This window comes from Polyodon spathula, chromosome 2 (assembly GCF_017654505.1).
Source record: "Polyodon spathula isolate WHYD16114869_AA chromosome 2, ASM1765450v1, whole genome shotgun sequence".
NCBI lineage: Eukaryota > Metazoa > Chordata > Actinopteri > Acipenseriformes > Polyodontidae > Polyodon > Polyodon spathula.
This window is the reverse complement of record NC_054535.1, coordinates 44,495,171-44,521,532: the sequence shown is the minus strand read 5'-3', so window position 1 is coordinate 44,521,532 and position 26,362 is coordinate 44,495,171. Positions and strand designations below refer to the sequence as shown.

The 26,362-nt window shown below is 38.2% G+C and overlaps 1 protein-coding gene across 1 annotated transcript in view; it reads right to left on the bottom strand.

Moving 5' to 3' along the window:
* LOC121297020 (FRAS1-related extracellular matrix protein 2-like) overlaps positions 1-25,914 on the bottom strand; it is a 63,912-nt gene extending 37,998 nt beyond the window's left edge. Inside the window, exons 1-3 of the mRNA XM_041223036.1 lie at positions 20,748-25,914; positions 19,940-20,029; positions 397-543 (exon numbers count right to left, since the gene is read on the bottom strand). Coding sequence (XP_041078970.1) covers positions 397-543; positions 19,940-20,029; positions 20,748-25,776 — 5,266 coding nt within the window. The 5' untranslated portion in view covers positions 25,777-25,914. The remainder of the gene's footprint in view (positions 1-396; positions 544-19,939; positions 20,030-20,747) is intronic.
* Between the last annotated feature and the right edge of the window lie 448 nt (positions 25,915-26,362).

The window sequence follows — 26,362 nt, the reverse complement described above, 5'->3', positions numbered from 1 at the left end:
TGAGGTATCTTGAGGATAGAGCATTATTATCTCCTCACTAAATCGATGTACTTTGGTCATATGGAATGGGACTTGGGCATTCCTTTGTGCCTGGTGTAGCTTTTAAAAAGAACCGTTGCTATTCTGATACCTAGTGAAAAACAAAGCCAGAGCAGACAGCCTGCAAAAAGCCCTATCAATCTTCTATAATATGACAACTGAATTAGGTGGCAGCTCTTCACTCTTACTGTCTCTGTATCATGTGAATGCTAACTGTGAATGCTGAAGGTTATTTGTTGAGGCATTAAAGGTAACATGGGCCATATTATTTTAGCATACTAGTAAGTGCATGGGACTGCAAAACACAGTTCAATAGGTAAGAGGCCCTAAGTTTTAAACAGCTAGGCAGACACTCACCTACAAATGAGGTTTCTCCCAAGTATCCCCTACGTTTTATGGTCACTTCCAGAAATTTGGAATCTTCGTCCACCAGGAAATATTCCCTCTCCAAGGAAATCCAAGCCCAGTTCAGACGGAATGGCTGGCTTTTCAGCTTGTTCCCTGCTGCAATGCGAAAGGTGATTAATGTGAGTTATTGGACTGGAGAAAATGCTTTTTGTATCAGTACAGTCTGAAATAGCATGGAAGATATTAATAAGAACCAAAACTCAATATTGTCCGTTGATATATATGAAATGTATAATAGAGAGCAGGGACATGGACCTGAGGGTTTCCGGACAGATTTGAATACTTTTAAGACTTAAAAAGTTGAATTCGGGAAAATTAAAAAATTTTTCAACTTAAGGGGATGATATATATAATATATATATATATATATATATATATATATATATATATATATATATATATAAGCACACAGTTGTAGTCAAAAGCTTACATACCCCAATGGAAATTTATAATTTCAAAAAATGTCCTTAAAACAAATAATTATAGGAAAAATCTTTTGCTGCTAAAGTTTTGCTTTTGTGAATGTTGAAAGGAAATACAAATAAATAGATGTCTACAATTATTTAATGTAGACATTAATGCTTTTGCTTTTGAGGTGCTATGGATAAGGGTATTACCGCCTTCATGCTTGACCGTAGGTATGGTGTTCTTTTCTTTGTACGCCTCACCAGACTCCAAACGTATAACCAGATAGCTTGATTTTGATTTTTGTTTCATCACTCCACAAAATCTTTGATCATAACTCACATACATCATTCAAATGCCATTTTGCAACCTTTAAGCGATTCTCCTTGTGACGTTTTCCTAAGAGTGGCTTTTTCCTTGGCCTGCGACCATTGAGACCTTCACCATGCAATACTCGACCTGTGGTTGAAATGGAAACCCCAGTCTCACTTGCAACCAATTCACTTTGAATATCTTTGGCAGTCAATCTCAGATTGTTATTAATCTTCCTTATAATTCTTCTACTTGTTCTTGGTGAAGTAACTTTCTTTCTTCCAGATCGAGTGAGCGTTATGACATTACCACATGTCATGTACTTCTTGATAATAGAAAATATAGTTGAAATTGGGATACTCAAATGTTTGAAAATCTTCTTGTATCCTTCTCCAGCTTTATGACAATAAATGATTTTCTGCCTAAGGTCTTAAGATAGCTCTTTACTTTGGCCCATATTGACTTCTTGGTAATGACAGCAATCATCCTATGTCTAACCCTTTTATATTCTCTATGAATGTTCGCCTACAATCCAGCATTTTGTACTTTTGTAGAATTAGTGTGTGTTTATATATATATAGACATACACACACACACACACACACACACACACACACACACACACACACACACACACACACACGCCCCTTAATTCTCTTTGGGTCTTAGCTGTGACAAATATTAAAGGGTACGTGCTACCCTACTTTACAACAAACTAAACAAAATATTACAAAACTGAGCAGAGAAGGGGTTAGGCATTTATGCCACTATCATGGAATCTAAGCCTACAGTAATTTCGATGTAATTTAATCAGTGACCTGTTTTCCATCACTTTGAATTACAAAGATCAAGTAAACTGTATGCAAATAAGGAAGTATTTAAAAAGAAGTATTGATCCCAAGTGGTGCACACGGCAAAAGGGGCTCTGCCTGGAGGTTGCCGGTTCGAGTCCAGACTATTGCACTACCAACCGTGGACGAGAGCTCCCAAGGGGCGGTGCACAATTGACGAGTGGCGCCCCGGTGGGGAGGGGTTAGGTTGGCCAGGGTATCCTCAACTCACCGCGCACCACTGACCCCTTAAAATGGCCGGGTGCCTGCAGGCTTGCCTGTAAGCTGCCCAGAGTTGTGTTGTTCTCTGGTGGTGCAGCTCTGATGTGGCTGCATAGCGAGCCTGCAGAGTGAAAAAAAAGTGTTTCGGCTGACAGCACACGTTTCAGAGCACAGCGTGTGTTCATCTTCGCCGCTCCCGAGTCAGCGCTGGGGGTGGTAGCGGTGAGCTTAGCCTAAATAATAGATTGGCTATTTCAAATTTGGAGAAACACAGGGTACAAATCAGATGGCAACTACTAAATTTCTATAAAAAATATATATAAATAAATAAATAAATAAATAATAAAATAAAAGGAAGTATTACACCAGCATTGATTTCTGGGCTAATACAGCCACCCTGTATGTTGCTTTAATTTCCTGTAGCCATATTATTTTCGCCACCACCCATGCAGGATTGGGTTGCTGCTGGATGTAGTAATTTGTCTGCCTTTTCACCTCTGGACATGGTTTCATGAATCCCAGCCTCGACTGAATGGGTCACATGCCAAAAGAGTTTAGGTGGTCTTTCTGTCTTAATAAGAAAGTTGCAAGGTTACCCAGCTGGACTAATATGCCTTAATTCCTCAGAGAGGCCACATGACTAAATTGTGAAGGGTGTTCTAATCAAGTCAGAGTTTGGGACAGGGAGGTAGTGAGAAGGTACAGGTGCCAGACCACTCCAGCTGCTATTAGGGGAGCTCAGTCAAACCTTTGACCTGGAGAAATGTTGCTGCAATATTAAGACCCCCTTAGACTCAAAAGGTAGCTACAGTTGAAGTTAACCATCAGAGGTCATCAAATAGAAATATGCATACTTTTTTTTTTTTAAGTCATGGGTTGGGTTGAGAGGATACCCATGGCAATATTGGTAAAACATTTCTGTGCTTGTCAATGCATGTGTTGACTGACAAGCTAATGCTTTATGTAGCCTCTAGCTTAGATGCTGGCCACACATTACTAGTATACCAAGGCTAGGTCAGGTTAGGAAAATTCTAACAATCTCTAGAAAAGATATTGCCTGGCCTTCATTACTTGAAACTGGAACTAGCACTTCTAATGTTATAGAAAAAAAGGCTAATTATTTCTGCAGTAAAAGGTTTGAATGTCTTTATTACATTTTGACAGCATGGCACCCTTTGATCTTTATAAAGCCTATCAGGGGACAGGCTAAGTCACTTGTTTTTGCACCAGTAATCCTCAATGCAGATAGAGGCCATGGGCTTAGTCTGCCTAACTCCGTAAGAAGCACATGAAGAAGGGAACCAACAAGAAAAATAATGATTACTAATCTGTGTACTAATCTGTAATCTTACCAGTCTGGTCAGAATTTATTTGCAACCATGTCATTTTACTTCTAAATTTGTAGTTTTCCCTTAAATAACTTAACTCCCAAATAGCGGTTCCTTAAATAATTGATTGTTGTCATAATTGTTAACTGTGTGTTTGCATTATGAAAGGCCTTCACCATTATGATCTGAAAGTCTTTTTTTTTTTTATTGGTGTATAAACTGCAACAGGAGACAAGCAGACCCTGTGAGCTGCTTGACTTATCTGGCCCCAAATTTCTCAGAAGATATTCAGAACGAAAAGGGAATTTTATATATTTTAATGAACCGTATCTTCAAAACGCTCAATCAAAAATGTAAAGTAAAACTTACAGAAAGCTAAGTTAAGCAGAGGCTAGTGATCAGCGTATTTACATTTTTTTTAAACAACGTCAAAGGTAGTTCAGATGTACAGACAACCACTTCCAATTCATATGACACTTTTCAAGCATCTGCCCTTCTCCAACAAAGTTACTAGTATTCTAATCAGTAAAGATAGATAACAAGGTGTTCAGACAAATCTGAAATATTCCTTGAACCAGTCTGCAACAGATGTCAAGCATTTTATAACAGTGAGAAGGGGATTAGCAAAGAATGATTGCATTGACAAACAGCATCTCCCATTCCAGCGTCTGGTTAGTTCACATGGAATTGGGTTTAACTAGTTGTATCCTTTTAATTTTAGGTGGATTATTGTACCAGATTCCTACTTATCTATCAGTGCACATGAAATGTTTACATATTATATATTAGTACACACTGTATTAGACATAGGAACATAAGAAAGGTTACAAACAAGAGGAGGCCATTCGGCCCATCTTGCTCGTTTGGTTGCTAGTAGCTTATTGATCCCAGAATCTCATTAAGCAGCTTCTTGAAAGATCCCAGGGTGTCGGCTTCAACAACATTACTGGGGAATTGGTTACAGACTCCCACAATTTACTGTGTAAAAAAGTGCCTCTTATTTTCTGTTCTGAATCTAATCTGTATCTAATCTCCAATTGTGACCCCTGGTCATTGTTACTTTTTTCAGGTCGAAAAAGTCCCCTAGGTCGGCATTGTCAATACTTTTTAGAATTTTGAATGCTTGAATCAGATTGCCACATAATCTTCTTTTTTCAAGACTGAATAGATTAAATTCTTTTAACCTGTCTGCATATGACATCCCTTTTAAACCAGGAATAATTTTGGTTGCTCTTTGTTACACTCTTTCAAGAGCAACAATATCCCTTTTGTAGTGAGGTGACCAAAACTGAACAGAATATTCTAGATGAGGTCTTACTAATGCATTGTAAAGTTTTTACATTTCTTTACTTGATTTAAATTCAACACTTTTCACTATATATCCAAGCATTTTGTTGGCCTTTTTTATAGCATCCCCACATTGTCTAGATGAAGACATTTCTAAGTCAACATAAACTCCTAGATTTTTTTGTATGTCATGTCTAGCTCCTTCAAGGCTAAATCAAATATATAATTTTTAAAGCAGAAGCATATGTTTCCTCTCATGTAAGGGATTAATAGAATGGCAGGCATGCATTAAAGCTGTCTCATCCCTTTTCTATTATTAAGTCTTTGCAGACCATTTTTAAAAGTGTTAGAAACCAGCATTAGATTACAACTGATAAAAAACAAGCTGATGAAAAGTTTTCCTCATCCATTCCTGAGACCCGATACCCAATGTGTAACTAAGTCCACTAAACAGCTGTAGAGTACATGCAGCTTTACGTGGAGACCTAAAGACAAAGTTTGCTGTATGCTAATTGGGACTAAAGGTGTTAGAAACTTTTAAAAATGATATTTGCTGAAATGCAATATTCAACAAATGTCCCTACACGAAGCAACAGCAGAATGCATAATATGTATGTAAACCACTAATATTTCTTCTGGTTCTTTTAATATTATAAGGTTTATTGACCACATTGTCAAACAGGTAACACAGCAATAATGATCCATGATGTGGTTTAGAAAAGGAAAGCAAGCGCGCCTGTTATGTTTTTTTTTTTAAATTGCTTTTTAATCTCTTGTCAGGATGTTAACAATGAAAAGAAAAATTACAGGTACATTATTTAAACAGTTGCAGCAACACGTGGGAACGTATAACGCTATATTTTTCGGAAGCCCGCTACTTACTCTTTAACTCCTGTGAATCAAGACTGGCAGGTAGAGAATAATCATCATTTTAGACTTTCCAAGTTTGTGGCAACAAAAACATTGATAGTTAAAAATTCTTCTGCCCCCTAAAGACTTTAACTTAATGATCAGACCTATAGAATCCTCCCATGACATTTTTATGAATGAGTTTCTGGCATTGTCAATGGCAGGTGTTGTCTAGCAAAGGCATTCTTCTAAGTTCACTTTAATCTGGTAGTCACCAGTTTAAGCTCAGAAAAAAAACTGTGAACATTTGGAGCTCCTTTCTGTTTGAAAAGACCTCATTCCTGCATTTATATAGTTTCAAATGACAGCTGTGCCATTATGAAGCAGATGTCCATAACTTCTTTGTTGTGCTGAATGTTAACACTTGATCACACAGTAGTATTGGCTAGTCACTATTCTGGGTGGCCCTTGTAAAGAAAGAATTTTCCTGAGGTAATGACAAAAGTTTTATATAGAGAACTGTAAATTATAACTTTTGACAATCAATATAACATTTCATACAAAAAAAAAAGTCATTATTGTTGCTAAGCCATATCTCATATATCAAATGAACAAATGTAAATGTGTTATGTTCCAAAACGTTGTATAATGTATGCTAAAGAACTTTAAGAACATCAGTATATCATGTAAAGCCGAAGTGACACTAGTCCACATGTTGCTAGAAAATTGTAGAAAGGGATACTTTTTTGTGGAAAGTGACGTGCAAGCTGCAAGTTTCAGGCAACAGTAACAAAAGACTGTTGATTTTGTAGACGCAACATTACGTCAGAATAAATCAGCCAATGAAAGTGATGTAATAAGTATTTTGATTAGCTTCTTCGCTGGCGGAGTCAATGAATGCGGAGCCAGTGTGGGATATTGTGAAGCGTACTCTTATCAATTTTTTTCCAGGCTGAACGGTATGCTACATTTAAGTTCCCAAGTTGTGTTTTCAGTGGTCATTTTGTCTCAAATAAAGGCTTTCATTTGATACAATTTAACAGTAATAGAGAAAGTGAGTCGTACGTTTTTGTTTAAAGCCGTTTGAACATTGCAGTCCAGCAGACCCAACTTGCAAATATTGTTACACACAGTTACCGATGTCTGACTGTAGAAGAAAAAAATCGTCACCTGGCATAATTAGGAATTCTGTTCAAAATAATATAATAAAAACAACTATAACAATAATCACATTTTAACTTCTCTCTATTTATAGTTAGTTTTATTTATATGTTTATTTACAAAAATAAAACAGAATAACATTCAAGCCAAAAATAACACATTCAGAACAAAAATGATGAGGGTAATATTAGGCTACTAATACAATCCTATTCTATACATATTTAAGAATCTTAGTTCAAATCATAATAATATATATATATATATAATATTATATATATATATAAGCTATATATATGGATATATAATTACACCAATACACTTTTTGATTATATCGAAAAACTATCCTTTATAGATACATATCAGATCGGCAACAGCTTTCATTCTACATTTTCTAGCAACATGTATAGTGTCCCCTTGGCTTAAGTGTGTCCTAGATGTTTGTGTCGAGGGCTGACCGAAACTGGAACTTTTCCAGACCCCCACAATGCAACGATCCTTATAATTAGTCTCACAGTTGCTGGCCCAGGAAACTTATTTTAGTGTCAGTCGATACAAATTTACCAGTGTCATTTTAATAGCCTAACAAGAGGTTTGCCAAGATTCCAAGGACTCTATAGTTGCTATATATGTATATGCGATATAACTGAAATATCAACATATTTTCACGCCTCCTAATATTTTTGTAGCGAGTCAGGAATGTTACGCATATAGAGCACAAATACTGGATACTACAAAGTTACAAAATGATTTTTAAAAACCGAATACACAATATTACAGCACAACTAATTACAATCTTCCAAATTCAAACAAATAATTTTAGCACACTGTAAATAAGACTGACCAAAAGCCATGCTGGTGATACATTTTGTAGAACTATGAAACGGCAATTGCTTATAGATTTGTAGATTTGCAAAAGCAAACCGGGCAAATATGTGCTACGGGTTCTTTTAAAGACACGTCACCCATGCATTGCGTCTCCTCCCAGAAGTGTAGATTAGAGGCAGCTATAAACAGTCTGAATGATGGTGATCCTTAAGGAGTGTTATGGGGAGAGAAGCCTCAATGACAGCTCCCAAAGAGGCGAAGAAGAGCTTCACCATCTGGGGCCGTTAAGAATAACCGAGTCCCATTTATCATTGCCTTCACACACGGAAATCAAATACATCTTCACATTGTCAAGAAAGTCCGATATTCAGCTGCAGACTAACACACGATCACAGAAAGAGACGTAATGCAGGGGAGACTCAGCAGCAAGTGACGGGAAATCCTCGCTCCCCTGTTGACATAAGTGATGGATAAAATCAGAAACACGGTGACGAAATGTTCCTGTTTAGAAAACTGCCTGGTTACCTTCTAAAGAGGCTGACAGGTTTAAGATTTGAAGAGAAACTCTTGAAAAACTATTAATGCATATAAAGCATTTGTCCCATTACACCTCACGCATTTACTGATTTTTTTATCCATAATATCAGACCACTTTAGATCATACAAGTTACTTTTAGTATTATTAGGTATCAGGGAGGTCATTTCATAACAAAATCTTGGGGGGCGGGGGTAAAGTTGTGTCAACATTGAACATTTTCTGACTGAAATAGCATCATGAATGAAAAAAATCAGGCAGCAATTGCCAGTTTACAACGAAATAGCGTGCTGCGCCTTATCAACGTCATTCTTATTCTTAAAATAAATTATACAAAATGTGCAATGCATGTACATTAAAATCACGGCACTGGTTTATAACAAACTAGAAAATGTTGTTCCACTAAGTCTCATTTTACAGCAATAAATTATGCAATGTTACGGTCGTCGTTTTAATTTAACTTACATTTTTGAGGGTAAAGGCTTTAATGCTAACCGAATTGCTCTGCATCTAGCTTGTGATATCCCAATAAAGTAGCTAAACATTCCAGTTACATACTGTAACGATTGCTAGATTAAACAAATAGAGGTACACCTTTATTTATGTATTTATTTATATATTTATTTATGTATTTTTATCGTTTTACCAACCTGGTCTCATTATAAAAGCGTCGACTCAGTAGCGCAATTTTTCAATTTGCGTTCCTGGGAGCATGCTTTCTTGCCGCTGCCACAATGCCTCGCGGCTGTGCTGTTCTTATCACATAATCTTCTAATTTAATATGAAATGAAACGGAAATCAGACATATTTTAATGTTAACAGACTAACGTTTCATCACTTCTGCTTTCTGTGAGAAAAAAAAAAAAAAAACATTAGGTAGGTAACGGTTTCACTTTCAATCACAATTCTTTGCGGCAGCCCCATAGTAAATGACGCCCCTGTTACCTTTCACTTGAGCGTTTTATAAGGATAATGAAGTACTAAGACGTATGAGAAAGTGTAAATCATACAAAGTCATTACATTACTGGTGGGGGTTTGTGAGGTGATTCTGACAGTATTACATGTATAATATAATTCTTTCAGAGGAGGGTCTAATATTACAATAATAATTATTTGTCAATTTAGAATTCAGTTATGTTGTTGATTCAGTTTCTTCTGATAGAATATACCAGTTTTGTTAATTGAACCAAAATACTGAAATCTGAGTTCACAGCAACAGGCCAGGAGGCAGCAAGTATGAGAAAATGTAAATTATTCGGGGCTCACAGATCTATGATTGTCACTTGTAACTGACAAACCAAATTTCACTCGTTAACCTCAGATTATAATAAAACTGGAATGGTTTAAAAAATGTGAACAGTGCATATTAAATCTTTCCCAACTCTTAAACCCATTTGTCCGAATCTCAGATAATGATTAATCATACACATTTCCCAGGAGTAATGCCCTAATCACTTCAGGTTGTATGAATCTTAGTTCTCAAGCAATTTCAGTCAAAAGTCATATTAGCGTAATGTCAGTACCTGGTATTATCATGGGTGGCCAGCACTGAAATTTTCATCTTATATAGGATATTTAACTGTTAACCAAATAAGCAGACCTTTAATGGTTAATACAGAAATTGGACTGTCACCCCACTGTGTGTTGTAGTTCACAAGTTTTACACTTCATATTTTACACTTTTCTGAATATTATTTTTATTAAACATATACAAGGATAATGGATAATTGGGGAGGCAAGCAGAAGGCAGAACATGGGGCTCTAATTAAACACTGGTCCCTGATTCTCAAGTTATTCAAATATGCATTATCATCTCAGCAACAGCTCTTTGAAACCCAATCTGTCTTCTCCAGTATTCTTAATCCAATGTAAGGTTTACATTTTCAAAAGGTGCTTTGTGTGTCAATATCTGCTGAGGCTAACAACTGAAAGACCATTCTCTTGTGGTGAAGCTCTGGCCCTAAATGCTAGTCTTGGGCTTTGAAGAGGAGGCTTCCTGTTTCTAAATACTAAACCGGTTTCAGAGGACAAACAGCTAGCCTGTGCCCTTTCTTTTAAAACCCACTTCATTGAAAATCAGAGACCTTGTCTGTTTTTAATGCAAGAGAAACATCTTCAAAATCAAAACAAGTTAACAATAGCTTTACATGGTCAATATTATTGCATTGTATGTAAACTTACCAGGCCTTTTGCCACCACTTATTTCCCACTATTGCATGGAGGGATGGATTAAAAAAAGGGACCACATTACGATTGATTGGCACAGTGATCATTGTTGGACTTTCGAATGATTTCCAATTTCAGAACATAAGGTTTTTTTTTTTTTCCCTGAAGCAATTTTAACAGTTAATAAAGTGGGCAGTGGAAAGCAAACAAACAATGAAAGGAGATCTAATGGGACTGGATTAATCCAGGGACTGGATTAACACACTTTAATGTTTATAGAGTGTTTGAGCACTAATTAAATGAAGGATCTTTGTTTCAACCCAGTGGCTCTGAGGACTCGCTGCCAGCAGTGGTGAGAATAAAAAAAAAAAAAAAAAAGCGTTTTACAGGCTCAGCGAAAGCTGCACCCTGGCTGTGGTGTAACAGCCATGTTAAATACCTATACCTGTACATACTATATATCGCTGTAAAGAAGAATTTATGAGGTCAGTTTGTAACTGCTGGCATTTTAACCTGATAACTCCTAAAATATCAGCTTCGGATGCCTTTCGCATGCATACCCAAATTAGGTTTTACTATCAGTGGCCAGATGCATAAAACAACTTAAATTAAATTTCCCCCTTAGTTTTCCCAAAAGCAGCTTAACATTTCAGTCAATGCCCTAGTTAAGGGACATACTTAAACTTAATATTTAATACAGGTGCTGATGGCTTATCATAACAGGTAATTAAACTATAGTTAGCTTTTGTAAATATTTAAACGTTGTTGAGAAATAACATAAGACGCATGTATAGATTTACAGTTCTGATGACCTGATGGAGATCAATTTTAAACAATAGTGTAACTGAATACCAGTCTGTTAAAAAAATTAAAAAAATAAATTAAACTATGGTGCTTATTTCACACTGAAAACCCTTCATTTCGCTTTGTTTTAAACAGTGTAAATAATGAAACATACATCACAGCAGAATACCTACCTTATAGTGTGTTTTTTTGTTGCTGGCAAAACTTTTTTTGACTGTGACAAGTAGCACCAATCTGATGAGATCCAGGATTTCAAATAACTTACATTGTTTGACATCATGACTTCACTGCATTTTTTTTTTTTTTTTTTTTTTTTGTCGTATCCATAAGAATAGTAATGATTTGATAACAAAGTCAAAATGTCTACCAAAAAAAAAAAAAAAAAGAATACTTTGAAATCCCACCCTGGGCTACTGATAAAACTTGTAGTGACCCGTGTAAACAGTCAGTTGCCAATTTAACACAGCAATGTTGGAATTCATCTATCAAAGCAGGCTTTCACAACAGGACTACATACACTATAATTAAGCACAAAAGTTCTAAGGCACTTGTGTACTGGCAATCTTGCAAAGTGTAATTTGAAAGTAAAACAACATTCTAATTAAAACTTATCTTCAATGTACTCACTATATGTACAGTACCTGTAGAAAACCCACTTCACCCATTTTTCTCTGTGTTGGGAAGAATCCATCCATCCAGAAAAAAAAAAACAGCAAGGAATGAAACTGCATTTGTGTTCTTTCAAGCATGCACAGACATCTTTAGGAAACTTGCAAGGTACTTTTATTAGTTTACTTTTACCACATCAAAAGACTTTGATGAAAAACTTTTATGATTTCACTGACATTAACAATGCATACCAGCTGTAGTCGCTCCCATACATTACTGATGATGATAATGTCCATATTAAAGATGTATCTTTATTAGGTAACGAGTCATGCAAACAGATTATACTAACACTGACTGATACACTTCTGGACAAATTTGTAAACTAATGCTTTGGGAACGTAATTCCACTCAAGGGAACATGAGTAATCTGTAACACCAACTGTATTACTGAAGCCAGTAGAAGTGATTAACAAGTCAAGCACTGAGGCACAGCAGCAGCAGCAGGGAGACATGCATGCCTGCTTTGTGTTATCAGGGCTTTTTCTTTTCTTTCAACAGCAGTGGAGGGGGTGACAGTACACAGACACTGGTATCAATGGTAAAAAAAAACAAAAAAACATTGCAACCATAATCCAGAATGTCTAGTCTACTGGTCGGTTATCAATCAACACCAGGAGGTTGTATGAACATTTCACTTTAGAAAAGAGAGCCTGTTGAAGCTCATTATAGTTGCTATAGTTTATACTTCCAGATTATCTGACCTTTATGGCATAGTTATTAATTATATTTCATGATGAACAAAACTTCTACCCACAAAACATCAGACTCAGATTTCACTGAAATTTGACTGTGAACCAGTGATTTGTAGTTTAAAATAAAAAAATTAAAAAAATAACATTATTTCTACAAATAGGGTCCCGATCAGTAGGAGGTAACAAGCACACTTAACTCAAATATCTTGTTGATGTACACCTTTTGTTTAAATCACACAAGACTATCTATTGTAAACCAAATGTTCATGAATCAAACATAAATCTTATGCACCAGAACATATTTTAGTATTTATATATTTTACACTCTAGTGTTTATTTAGACAATAATATTATTTTTTTTTTCTCTTCTAAAATAGGTTCTCAAACAATTGAAATAAAAACTAAAAGGTGTTTAAAATCTGTTGCATACAATCTATGTGTGACTCTTAAACTCTGGTTTCACTGTGGGCTAATTAAATAATGTGTATTACTTATATAAAGGTTTCTCTAATTTAAACTTTCTCAACTTAATGACAAACATTTGAGCCCTTTGTTTGCAATTACAGTAGCTTACCGCTTTTCCAAAGGCTAATTTGCTCACACTATATTCCTAGGTTGCATTTAGCAAACCAAATTTATTTTTCAGCACAGAGAATTCACTTAAATGAATGGCAGTGAATGAATGATGATGATAGAGATTACAATTGCAGACGATTTATGACTGTGAAGGGCGCTCAGGGCCCGAGTGAAAGATAAATTTGGCCGGAGGTCTTGTCCGCGGGTGCCCGACGGCTACCTGCGCTTGGCCGGCTGGAAATACATTAACAGATACATGCATCCCAGTGCCGCAGATAGGAAGCGGCTATGAGCCACCTCCCCCCGGGACGAGACATGCTGCGAGGTGGTGGCTGGGGAGGATGGAGGCCGAAACATAAAGAAGCGACAAGAATGAATAGTACACAGAGCTTTTATGCGCTTGCTGATGACGTAGTGATTATGGGCGGATTCTCCTTCCAGAAAAGCAACCAAGTTTACAAGCATTATGTTTTCGTTATGATGTAGCCATTTCTTTACAAAGGGTAGGCTGACAATTCCTGACACTGACAAAGAGATTAGAGGACAACCAATATGGAGGAATGCACACACCCGCACACACACAGATCCTCAATGACCTAGCCCTAAGATTCCCAGTTTAACCCCCAAATAAGAGCTACACTGGGGAAAAAAAGCTAACAGTCTCATTATCATGTTTAATCAACTCAGTGTTTCAAGGATAGCAAATTGTGCTGTTATTCACACTGCTCATTTTGTCTTCTCAATCAATATAAACTAGACTTCTGTCCTAAACTTACCATTGGTTATGTTTATATTTGTGAAAACAGGAAATCATGCAGCTCCATTTCACTCAGTTAAGTCTGTTTCATACCATTTAGCTAACAATATCACAGGTTTCAATGTAAATAAATTACTTTTTACATGTTATAAATAAAGAATATTTAGTGCTAGTGTGGCATTTCTCAGCAACAACTGTAGATTTTTCTGGTAACACCACTCTTTCAGTCCAAAACAAAAAGCAAAACACTATAGTGCTATTCACATAAAGTGTTTCACAATCTAAGTGGGGAGGCAACGTCTCTGGTTGGCATCAATTTATTTATAGATACCTTTTGCCAAACATAAAAAAAAAATTAAAAAATCCTGCTTGCATTATTCCCTCCCTGCAGCTGTCTCCACAGACCGCCTCAGCAAGAGCCAGTGACTTCCCCACAGTGCAGGTCAAGTCTCTGTGCTTCACTTTTCAACATTGTCCTTTTTGTGCACATTGTTACTGACCAAGCATTCCCACTTTTTGTGTCAGCTTATGTCTTTTAATGAGACACGCTGGCTGCAAACTGTGCATTGTTTACATCATATATAACGACTATTACAGACTGTGCAAACCTTATTGTAATATGCACTTCTGCTCTCTCCCATTTGATGTTTAGGTAGATTCATTTCTGTAGACCTTTAAAATAATACAGTACAGTATAAATAACTGAAATGCCACTAACTGATTTCTTGTCAAGCAGGTGGCTTGTAATTATATTACCATTTCTTCCAGTGCAATACTGCTAGGTCTTTGGTCTTAATTCTAAACTAAGACAAACATTATTTACAATGTTTTCTGTCCCAGCCCAACTAAATTGCCTGCTAGCAAATGCTGGGTGTATCTGTGTATATGTATGTGTATGTATATATGTGTATATGTACACTGCTGTGCAAAAGTCTTAGACATGTTGCATTTTTCTGCTCTGATGCATAATGAGCATCAACAATTTACTCAAAGCCTCCACTAGTGTTTTCTACTATTATAACAACCTTGACTTACATAAAGAAGGAAAAACATTGAGTGAAATAACTCGCATTACTTGATTTTCAAGGTGTGGTATCCGAAGCATAATCAACAAGTACAGAGAAACATTACCTATACTTGACAAACCCAAGACTAGAAGACCCAAAAATCTGCCTAACAAGGATGAGCAATGCTTGAAGATAATATCCTTAAGGAATATAAAGAAGTCAAGCGTTGAATTGACAAAACTAGCAGAAGGCACAGGTGTCGTTGTCCATCCATCAACAGTCCAAAGCACCTTTGACCATTGTTCCATAGTCCAATTTCTGTGTTCTTGTGCATATTTTAGCCTTGTTCCCCTTTCTAAACAGAGGTATTCTTACTGCTACACATCCTTGTCCTGATTTCAAGCCTGACCTTCGTACAGTTGATTTGATGGACAATTATACCTGTGCCTTCTGCCAGCAGGACCAGCACAATACTTGTTTGTTTCGTCCACAGTTTGTTAGTGTCTGTTCGTTTGGCCATAGTTGTTTTAATTTTAGTGACCCAATGCTTTATTTAACCCTTTGACATAATGTGCAAAACAGAATGGTGTTTTTGACTACCTGCAAATCACCCCCACTCCCAAAATCCACTTAACATAATTAATCAATTCATATAATAACAAATCAGTGATAGAGCAGATTGTTTATTTAAAATACGTGCATATATGAAGCTCTGTTGCTGCTTTAGATCACTGAAGTGGTCCCCATTGAGTTAATGATGAATAAACTATTGAACAATTTAAAACACCATTAAAAAAACAAGTTCTCAAGCCAGACTATTGTGGCAGGGCAAAAGCCCTAAATGTATATAGTTTGTGTGTGGGAATGTAAGGTTGGCAGGCAAGGGGTTAAATCTGTCCCTGCCAGCAATTACAGATGTGACCATTCCCCAGTTAAGTAATTGAGTGCTAACTGGGGAGTGGCCACATGTATAAAAAGAGAAATGCTTTGTTTGGGGAAGGTGTTTGAGTTTGGAGCTCAGGTGAGGTGGTGTAAACTGTGTATTGTCTGTACTGTTCAGTGAATGCAAATACCCAGCCTGACAGCAGTGTTTGTATACAGTATCATTTTGTTTAAACCTTTTATTTTGGCCCTTGTGTATTTGTTCCTGTGTTTTGTTTGTTTGTTTGTTTGTTTGCTTATTAAAAGTGTGCATATGCGCTAAAACTGCAGCTGCAGCTCCTTGTTTCTGAGTCTCTCATTCCTGACACTGTCCTGCTGCTATACATGTTGGTTAGGTAGGTAGGTATCTTAATCTATCATAGAGCATATATAGGTAGCTATAGGTAGCTTACTGCTATATCATATATATATATAATGAGATATATTATATATATATTATATTCTATATATATATATATATATATAGATATATGATGCCCATTAACGCTACAACAAAGGTTAAGACACCTAGTGTACAGTTGCACGGTAACTAATTTAAAACTGTGAATCTTGTGCAATTTCTTCACCCCTTAATGTTCATATTAAAAGTTTCAATTAACAGTGTGTAATAAAGGAGATAATTAGAGACAGCTGTTAGCTTTCCTACTATTTACCCATTTTACCCAAGTGTTCCAATTAAAGTGTGCACCACTCCAAGTGCACTCTAATAGAAAGACTGATGGTGTGGGCTTTGCTTCTATTACAGAAGGAATTTATGAGAGACTCATGACAGTGGCTAGACTGCTGCATGTTTAAAAAGCAATACGTCTAGAGTGGTGATCTTCCAATAGTTCTCAATACGGCATAATTACAGTCCAAACCTAACTGCTAGGATTGCATTTCACAAACTCAGATGGCTCTTTACATTTACAGCTGTAGTTAAAATAGCTGTCCACCTGTTATATTTTGTAAGCTTTCGCTGTACATTCACTATATATATTTGATGTTGTATTCTTTAAGATGTCACCACTGATGTTGTGCAGCAAAATTGTCTTACATTTTATTTGCTTCAAAAACATTTTGATTCTGACAGAGTGAAGTAAACAACACAATGTGACTTCACAATCCTGACTTCACAAATATCAACAATAAAGCAAGGTATGCATGGATGGTTAGTTCACCAGACATTCTTTAGTCTACAAAGTGTCTCATATTAGTCAGCACCTTTTTAAAAGCTTTGATGTGCATAAATGCATTCAGACCCTGACCAATTTTCTCATATTACTGAATTACAAATGGGATTGAGATCAGGACTTTGACTCGGCCACTGTAGGACATTCACCTTTTTGTTCTTGAGCCACTCCAATGTTGACTTTGGCCTTGTGCTTGGGATCATTGTCCTGCTGAAAGGGGAATTTCCTCCCAGTTTTTTAGCAGACTGAAGCAGATTCTCTTGCAGTATTTTCCTGTATTTTGCTCCATCCATTCTTCCTTCAATTGTAACAAGATGCCCAGTCCCTGCTGATGAGATGCATCCCCACAGCATGATGCTGCCACCACCATACTTCACTGTAGGGATGGTGTGTCTTGAGGCATGGGCAGTGTTAGGTTTGCCCCACACATAGCGCTTTGAGTTTTGGCCAAAAAGCTCTATCTTGGTCTCATCTGACCACAAAACCTTTTCCCACATCACAGCTGGGTCACTCTCATGCTTTCTGGCAAACTCCAGACATGCTTTCAGATGGTGCTTTTTGAGTAATGGCTTCTTTCCCACCCTCCCACAGGCCAGTGTTATGCAGAGCTCTTGATATGGTTGACTGGTGCACCATTACACCACTCCCAGCCACTGAACTCTGTAGCTCCTTCAAAGTGATTGTTGGCCTCTCTGTGGCTTCTCTCACAAGTCTCCTTCTTGTTTGAGTGCTGAGTTTTGAGGGACGGCCTTTTCTTGGCAGTGCCTGGGTGGTGTGATGCAGCTTCCACTTCCTGATTATTGATCCAACTGTGCTCACTGGGATATCGAAACACTTGGATATTATTTTGTACCCTTTCCCTAATCTATGCATTTGTATTACTTTATCTCTAACTTCTGTAGAATGCTCTTTGGTCTTCATTTTCCTTTAGATTCACAGCCTTACCAATGATCCTTCAACAGTGGGGTTTTTATCCAGAAAATGTGACAGCAACTTTAATGGTTCACAGGTGGAGGCCAATGGTAAGGTAACTATGTCCTCGTTAGGGCAATTTCTTTCATCGGTGCAAACTGGGAGCTTCCACAGCACAGGGGTTGAATACTTATGCTCTATTTGAAAATTGCGGTCCACAAGAGTTGTCCAACCGACCTGAACAACCTGGAACAAATCTGCCGAAGAATGGGCCAAAATCACTCCGACACTGTGTGCAAAGCTGGTACATACTTACCCCAAAAGACTTAAAGCTGTTATTGCAGCGAAAGGTGACTCTACCAAATATTAATGTGTGGGGGTTGAATACTTATGCAAGCAAGATATTTCAGTTTTTTATTTTTCTTAAAAATATTTCCCAACATAAAACCAATGTCACCTTACAATAATTGATTCTGAGTTTCAGTGTTTAAAAATAAAATCTCAAACAGAATGAAATTTTAAGGTACCGTTTGTAATTCGGTAATATGAGAGAACTGGTCAGTGGTCAGTATATATATATATATATATATATATATATATATATATATATATATATATATATATATATATATATATATAATTTATATTTTTTTTTTATCAGAGCTGAAGGACTGCTGCAAAAGAAATACAGCTATACTGTAGAAACGACTTTAAGAATAGTTCACTCTTCTGAGTATCTTGACTTTCAATCAGAACCTGGGGTTTACAATACCAAACTTAGAGAAGAAACACACGCCTGTTAGCATGCCACTATTTTCAATAAATGATCAGCATTCAGGTTTTGAAGCAATGAGCTGCTATTACTGTACTTATGATCCCCACACATGTTGCACCTTTGTACTGCACTGGTGTCTCTGTGACGATATGCAAAATATTCTTCTACTGTACCAGATACCAGACATGTTGTTGAACAAGGTAACATCAATAGCAAACTAATGAGCTGTGAGTTATGAAACCCAAGAAGGATGGTTCAGGTGACATCTGACCAAATCTGAATTTGCAGAAATAAAAATAAACACAGCCACTGAAATCTAATGCCCTTTCCATTTTATACATGTCAGAGAGGAGAAGAGAGCAGCACTGCAGGTTAACAAGAACATGTTTGAAAGATCTACTGCTTCATTGTTTCCAAATGCTCTCTATTGTGAAATTAACAGATCAGTAGCCCTTAAACTGGTAAACATGCTCCTTTAAGAACCCACCATATATACTTACTTTATCACAAACATTTCCAGTAATAAGACCACTATAAAACTGTATATTATAATGTTTTAACTCCTTTATTTAACATATTCCAGAAGTAAGATCTTCATAGTCAGAGTCTATGAACCTTGAAATCCAAACCTTCACTAAAGCTTGATTTTAATTACTGTGCTTTATACCCTTGGCTTGTATTATTCCGGATAGCTACTAAGTTACAAAACTAAGTACGGAAGTGTTAAAGTTTTAGCACAGAGTGCTGTATGTAACAAATGTTATAAGCAGAGCTTTAACATAAATTACCATGTTTTTCCAATTGTATACTGTGCATTTAACATGTTTCTAACAATTTTTTTTCTTGATATACTGTTCTCATATGCAATTCTGTTTTTCACCATTGTATACAGTGTGGCAAACTTATATACCAAAAACAACAAAGTGTTAATCTGGGGGTCCAGAAGCACATATCTTCGTGATATGCCATGTGACCCTGATCTGTGATGAAAGGACCAACTTCTGTAGTGGTGGGGTGAGCAGAAAGCTCAGTACTGAAGTGTATTCAGCCAGAGATGAGGTTATCAATCGTGCCACACTTCATGCTTGCTGTGTGTTGTTGAATAAGAAAGAGAAAAAGACTGGGAGCATTAACCTCAGTTCTCTTCTGGTCCACAGCATGATGCAATACAGAGTCAATTGAATGGTATGGTTTAACTTCTTCTTACATTGTAAGAACACTAGCAGTATTTAGAATAAGAAAGCAAAAACATCACGTATTCTTACCGTTGTCTTCAATTGTAAAGTAGAAGATATCACTGGTGGCATTGTCCCCGTCACGCAGGACATAGCAGATCTTCATTTCATCGATATCAGCTAGAATATTATAGAAAGGGGTAGGCATCAATGATTTTAAAATTGCTTTGGTTTTAAAAATACAGTAATCAGTTTGAGCAACTATCAGAATTAATGTGGTTTCTGTCACTTATCTGTTTAATATTTTGTTATGTGTATTCTCTGTGATTCTCTATTGTTGTTTCTACTTAAATTTGACATGCTTTAAAATGTTTCTGAATAGATTCCTGAAGGCTGATTGTGAGGAATTGAGGTGGGGAAGAATACTGGTGTTGCACTGTATGCCAAAACCCTTCGGTGCAGCATTGTGCAATGAAGCCTAGGCAACACTGTTTTTTCCCCCACCTCACATCCTCACAATCCACATCTTATTTTTGCAGGAATAGTTTCAAAGCTAGGCAAATAATGATATATGCAGAAACAACAGAACATACATAACAGGATATTAAACATGTAAGAAATTGAGAAAAAAGTTCAATATTAATCACAAACACTGAAAGGTTACCATTTTAAAACATATTTAGGTTATCATTTTATAAATTTGGTATTTTTGGTAATAACAATGGAATTACATATTATGTATGTCTTTTTTTATTATGAATCAATATTAGTCTTCCAATAGGGTTTTCCTTTATTTTTTACTTTTGAAAAACTGTAGTTAAACTGCAGTAAAAGTGCAGTGCATTGTTACAAAACTAATTTTCTACATTTAAACACAACAGATGAAACAGACACTCACCTTGTGAGAAGCTTTTGACGCTGTCGTTTCCCAGAGCCGTGTTGACAATGTAGCCATGCAGGGGCTCTTCAGAGATGCGGTACTTCAGGAACTTGTCATGGCTGTCCCTGTCTTCAGACTTCAGGGCTTTGCTGGTGATCATGAAGCCCAAGTGGCCAGTATGCAGGAGTCTAATAGTGGGGGCACCCTTGTTGACTACTATCTGGGGGATGCCATTGTCGATGGAGTTGATCCGGATGGTCATCATCTGGGGCTTGCGAGTCTCAAAGAAAGTGTCAGGGAAAACGTAGAACTCTGTGTGGGTGCCGTCCGTCACAGTGAAAGAGAAACTGTCCTCGCTGGACTCTGTGCCATCGTGCTTGTAGCTGATAAGGTTCTCGTTTAGGTCTTCCTTGGTGAAGCTGGTGACCACATAGCTGCCATTGTACAACAGCTGACCATGGACGGGCACCTGGGTGATGGTGAAGCGTAAGGTGTCGTCTGGGGTGTCTCGATCTTCAACAGTCAGCTCAAAGGGTGTGATCAGTTTCACCTCCCCTTCTGCTACTACCAGGTCATGGATGGTGAGAACTGGTTTCTTGTTGTCCACGTCAGTGATGGAGACCCTGAAAGTGCGGAAGACTGGGTTGTAGCCGTCTGTTACTTCAAACTCAAAGCTGTCCATCTTCACTTCATCATAGGAGGTGTGGATATAGTATATCTTGTTGCCTGCCAGCTGCAGCTGAGTAAAGGTGGTGATGGGCACTCCAGGGTAGTCTGTACACTCTAAGTGACCGCGACTGGGAGCTTGAGTGATACTGAAGCTCAGGTGCTCATCGGGGCTGTTGATGTCTGTGGTGCTCAGCAGGTCTGTGGTGAGGGTCACTCTTCCACCTTCCTTGAGGGTCACACCTTTGTTTATTACATCAGGGAAGACCATGTCTATGCTGCCAATGCTGATATAGAAGTATCTGTCTATCAATGGATTGATGCCGTCTGTGACGTCAAACTTCACAAGGTCCCGCACTCCTTCTTGGCCAGTGTGGATGTACTGTATAAGCCCTTTATCTATTTCATCTTGGGTAAAGTTCATGCCAATGGTTATGTTGCCAACCAATTCTCCCAAAGTAGTAATGCGCTGAAGGAAACCTTGTACAGGCTCAAAACGAATTATGTAGGAGAGAGTTTTGTCTTCTGAATCCAGATCTGTTGCTTTGAGAACTTTGTTAGTTATTACCTTTGTTTCACCAATTTCAACTTCAAGGCCATCGTTTATGGTCATTCTTGGAGTCTCATCATCAACAGGGATGACCATGATAAGAACTTTTTTCTCTACTGTGTGTTTACCATCAGTCAGTCGAATCTCAAAGCTGTCTTCTTTGGTTTCGGAGTCATCGTGTTCATAGACAATGTTGGATCCTTCCTTGATCTGCTCAAGGGTAAAATTCTTGACTGGAATAGTGCCTGTTGTCAGTTGCTGCACAATGCTACCATGCTCAGGAAGTGTGATTATTTCAAACTCAAGTTCATCTCCTGGAATGTCTGCATCTGCAGCATTTAAAATGGGCGTGTCTATGACCAGGCTCATGCCTTCCATGACAATGAATTCTCGAATGAAGATCTCAGGCTTCTCATCATTGGTTGGAATGATGACAATGGGAAAAAAATGGCGCTGTGAGAAGTTAATGCCGTCCGAACAGCGGAATGTCAACCTGTCTTCAACAGGTTCCACTCCCTTGTGGATGCTCTGCACATAGTAGATGTGGCCAAGACGGACATCCTTAATGCTAAAGGCAGTGATGGCAGTACCTGCTCTTGATTTTTCAGATCCATCTGCTGGGGAGATGTTTTCAATATATCCAGAGGTGGACTGGACTATGATGGTGCACAAAATATCATCATTGTCTGTATCCACGTCTTCAGCATTGATATTTCCAAGGGAGATAACATTTTTCTCTCCTTCAAGCACCGTAAAATGATCACCTACTGTTACTATGGGAGCCATGGTGTCAACTGGGAGGATTGTTACATGCACACGGACACCCTGGACTTTGTTACCTCCAACAACCCACTCGTCTGACAGGTCAGAAATGGTAAGGTTGAAGGAATCATGCGCCTTAAAAAGTCCAATCTCGCCACTTGTATGGGCATATACAACAGCCCCATTGATCATGTCTTGTTGGGTGAACCTTTCAGATGGTAATCCATTAACCAAGATTTCACCCAGTTTTGGAGGCTCATCAACTATAAAAGTGAGCATCAGGTCATCAGTGTCTTCATCTCTGCCTTGAATCACATTGGTGGTGATCTCAGTTGTCCCATTCTCCAGGACATCAATGGAAGAACCCAGCAGGCCAGAGGGAAGCAGGATGGTTGGTGCTTCATCATCAACTGGATTAACTTTGATTCTGATAACGATAGGGAGCTCGTGAAATCCATCACTTACATCAAGCTTTATAGTGTCACTGGTAGATTCTTCACCGCCATGAATGTATGCAACACGGCCGTTGGCAATGTCGTCCAACACAAATGTTTCTCCTATTGACATATCAAGGCCAAAATACTGCAGCAGTCCAAACTTGGGGTCCTGGGTTAAAGTGAATGTAATTGCATCATCATCTGTGTCCGGGTCAGTAGCATCAAGCTCAGTCCTGGTTATTATAAATGTGTTTCTTTCTAATATAGTGAAACCAGTGTTGGTAATCTGGGGGGGCATATTATCAACAGGCTGTAAGAAGATTGTGAAGATGCCATCCACTGAATTACCAGCAGTGTCCTCAACAGTGAATCTAAACTGAACTACTCTTGGAGTGATGCCCAGTTCCTGATCTGGGGGCTTGTAGGCCACTTTGTGATGGTTGACCTGAGCCTGTGTGAACTCTGTGATGACCATATTGGGGTTCTCAGTCAAAACTATTTCTCCCAGCAACACTGGGTTGTTTTCATCTGTATCAGTAGGAGGCATAACAACACTATACTTCAGATCTCTGTCATCAGAGTCCAGATCTGTATAACGCAGGAATTTCTTTTTAAAGTGTGTCAGCTCATACTCTTTTACAGTCATGTGCAAAGAGGTGCCTGAGAAGAGTTCGGGTGGGAGATCGTCCACTGGGTGGATTTTAATTGTGAAGATGTGCTCACCAGACTGGTTGGGGGGATCGTTGTCATCCTGGACACGGAAAACGAATTGGTCCATGACAGTGGTAGTGCTGTGAGGTCCAATGTGCCGATAGAACAACTTTCCATCCAAGATGTCCTGCTGAAACCATTCCTTAACCACCTGTTCAAAAAGCTCTTCATTTTCACTGAATTGCCATGCAGACAGGTCTGAAGGCTGTTCTGCTTGCCTCAGGAGCAATGCACCTACTGTGGAATAAGGGGGCTCCACTATAAACTTAATGGAAGAGTCCTCCGAGTCAATGTCTGTGGCACTTAGAATGAAAGGTGAGATCTGCATAATTTCATTCTTGAACAGCACAAGTCCTGTGTTGGCATTTATAATTGGGGGTTCATCATCAGTTGGAGCAATGGTGATTGGAAACAAAAACTCAACTTCATGTTCACCATCAGTCATGCGGAAAATAATGTTGTCACTGTAAGTATCACTGCCATCATGCTGATACACCACAACACCAGCATCTAAATCAGCAGGGGTGAAAAACTTTCTGCGGGCCCCTAAGACTGTCAGCTCACCATGCTTCAGGCCATCAATGACAGTAATTCTGACATCTTCAAGATTATCTTCATCGCTGATTTCTAAATTCTGGGTGCTGGAAAGTGCTCTTGACTGACCTTCAAACAGCAGCTGTCCGGTATTTCTAGTAGCAACCGGAGCTAAAGTGTTCATTGGCTTTACAACAATCATGAATGCAAAGGTATCAGAGACAGCACCCTCGGTATCAACAACTTCAAACTCAATCTGAAAGATTCTCTCCAGATCTATGTCTGCAGATGGTGGTTTGTAGGCAATTTTCAAGTCGTTGATGTCCCTCTGATAAAATGAGGATATGGGTAGGTTTTGGTCATCAGTGCTAATGATGTAGCCCTGCTCATAGCCCAGTGGTGAAGTGATATTAAAAATTAAATCATCTTGATCAGACTCAACATCCTCAGCTGCTAACATATCATTGGTAATTGCTGTCATCACAAACTGGTCAATTTCCATCATCATCATAGCAACAAAACTGGGCTTGGGTTGGGTGTTTTCTGTGCCTTCTTTGATCCTAACCATTATCTGAAAATACTCCTGCTTCACGGGGTTTCCCTCTTTATCCAATAACTCTACCAACATGGGAATATAGTCTCTGTTTGGGGAGTTGGTGATGGAGGTGTGCTTATAGCGAATGCCCAGGTTAACAAAAGCATCACAGTCTATCATCTGGCCATTGGAAGTGTAATTTAAAAGAGTGCCATACCTTGGTAGACCTCCTGTGCTGATCAGGGTGGTGACCTTGCATGATTCCGAGCTGCCGTTGTAAGTGAACTCCAGTACCTTTTTGTCAATAGGGTTGCTGATTCCGTTGAGCTTGTCCACCACCAAAGGCATGTTGCGGGTTAGGACTTCCAATTGTTGAAATACCACCTCCACCTCCAGCATGAAAGGGATGATAATGGTGTCAGTCTGGGAGTCATACCTCAGCTGCAGCCTCACTCTGTCCTTGTTTGGGCTTCTTGATCCAAAGTGAGTGTATTTCACTTCTTCCGCCCCAAAAGCGCAAGGGAATTTCTTTGGAGATAGCATACCGGGTCTCTGGGAGAGTGGGTCATTTTCTAATACTGTGATGTAGCACCTGTCCCCGGGCTGCACTTCAGTCACCAGATCTTTGATTGGGTCTATAAATATGGATCTCCCAAAAGGCACCCGTACCCCACTGTTGGCTATCAGAATGGATTCAGAGTTAGGTCCTGGTCTGGGTCCAAAGAGGAAAGCAGGATCAAAATCTTGTGCTCCCACAGTGGAAAAGCTTAAAGAACACAACACCAGTAGGCATATCACAAGTGCTGATGCCTGAGACAGTCTGGTATTTTGCAGACAACCAGCCATATCCATTGTTAGTTGCCCCACAACTTTGTCTTCTTAGAATCCAATATAGCTCTTTCAAGTTTCCCAGTGATTGCTAAATGAATAAATAAATAATCTAGTGAATGAAAGCTAGTGAAGATGCATACAGCTGCTGTCCCCTCCTGCTTTGTGGCCATACATGGGACAAGTGTACTTCTTATTCTGTGGAGCTCTGCAGGTAATACTTAACCAGGAGACTGTAACAGCCCAAGACTCCACCCTCTGACAGCTTGAACATGCCTCTCTGAAGCTCCCTCCTATCCCACAGCTAATTAAACAGCACACATTGCAAAGCCTGCCCCACAGCCTCAGAAACCCAGCCCTAAGCTGTAACTATTGTACACTTTTATTTAATCTCCTAAATGCCAACCCTCTGCAATATAATAAAGCTGGTATCCAAGATTTCAGGAATATTAGTGTGAAGGTGAAAACATCACTCAAAACAGCAAACAAAAGGTAGTGTGTATATATATATATGGAGGAGCATACAGTATATATATATATATATATATAGTATATATATATATATATATATATATATATATATATATATATATATATATATATATAACAC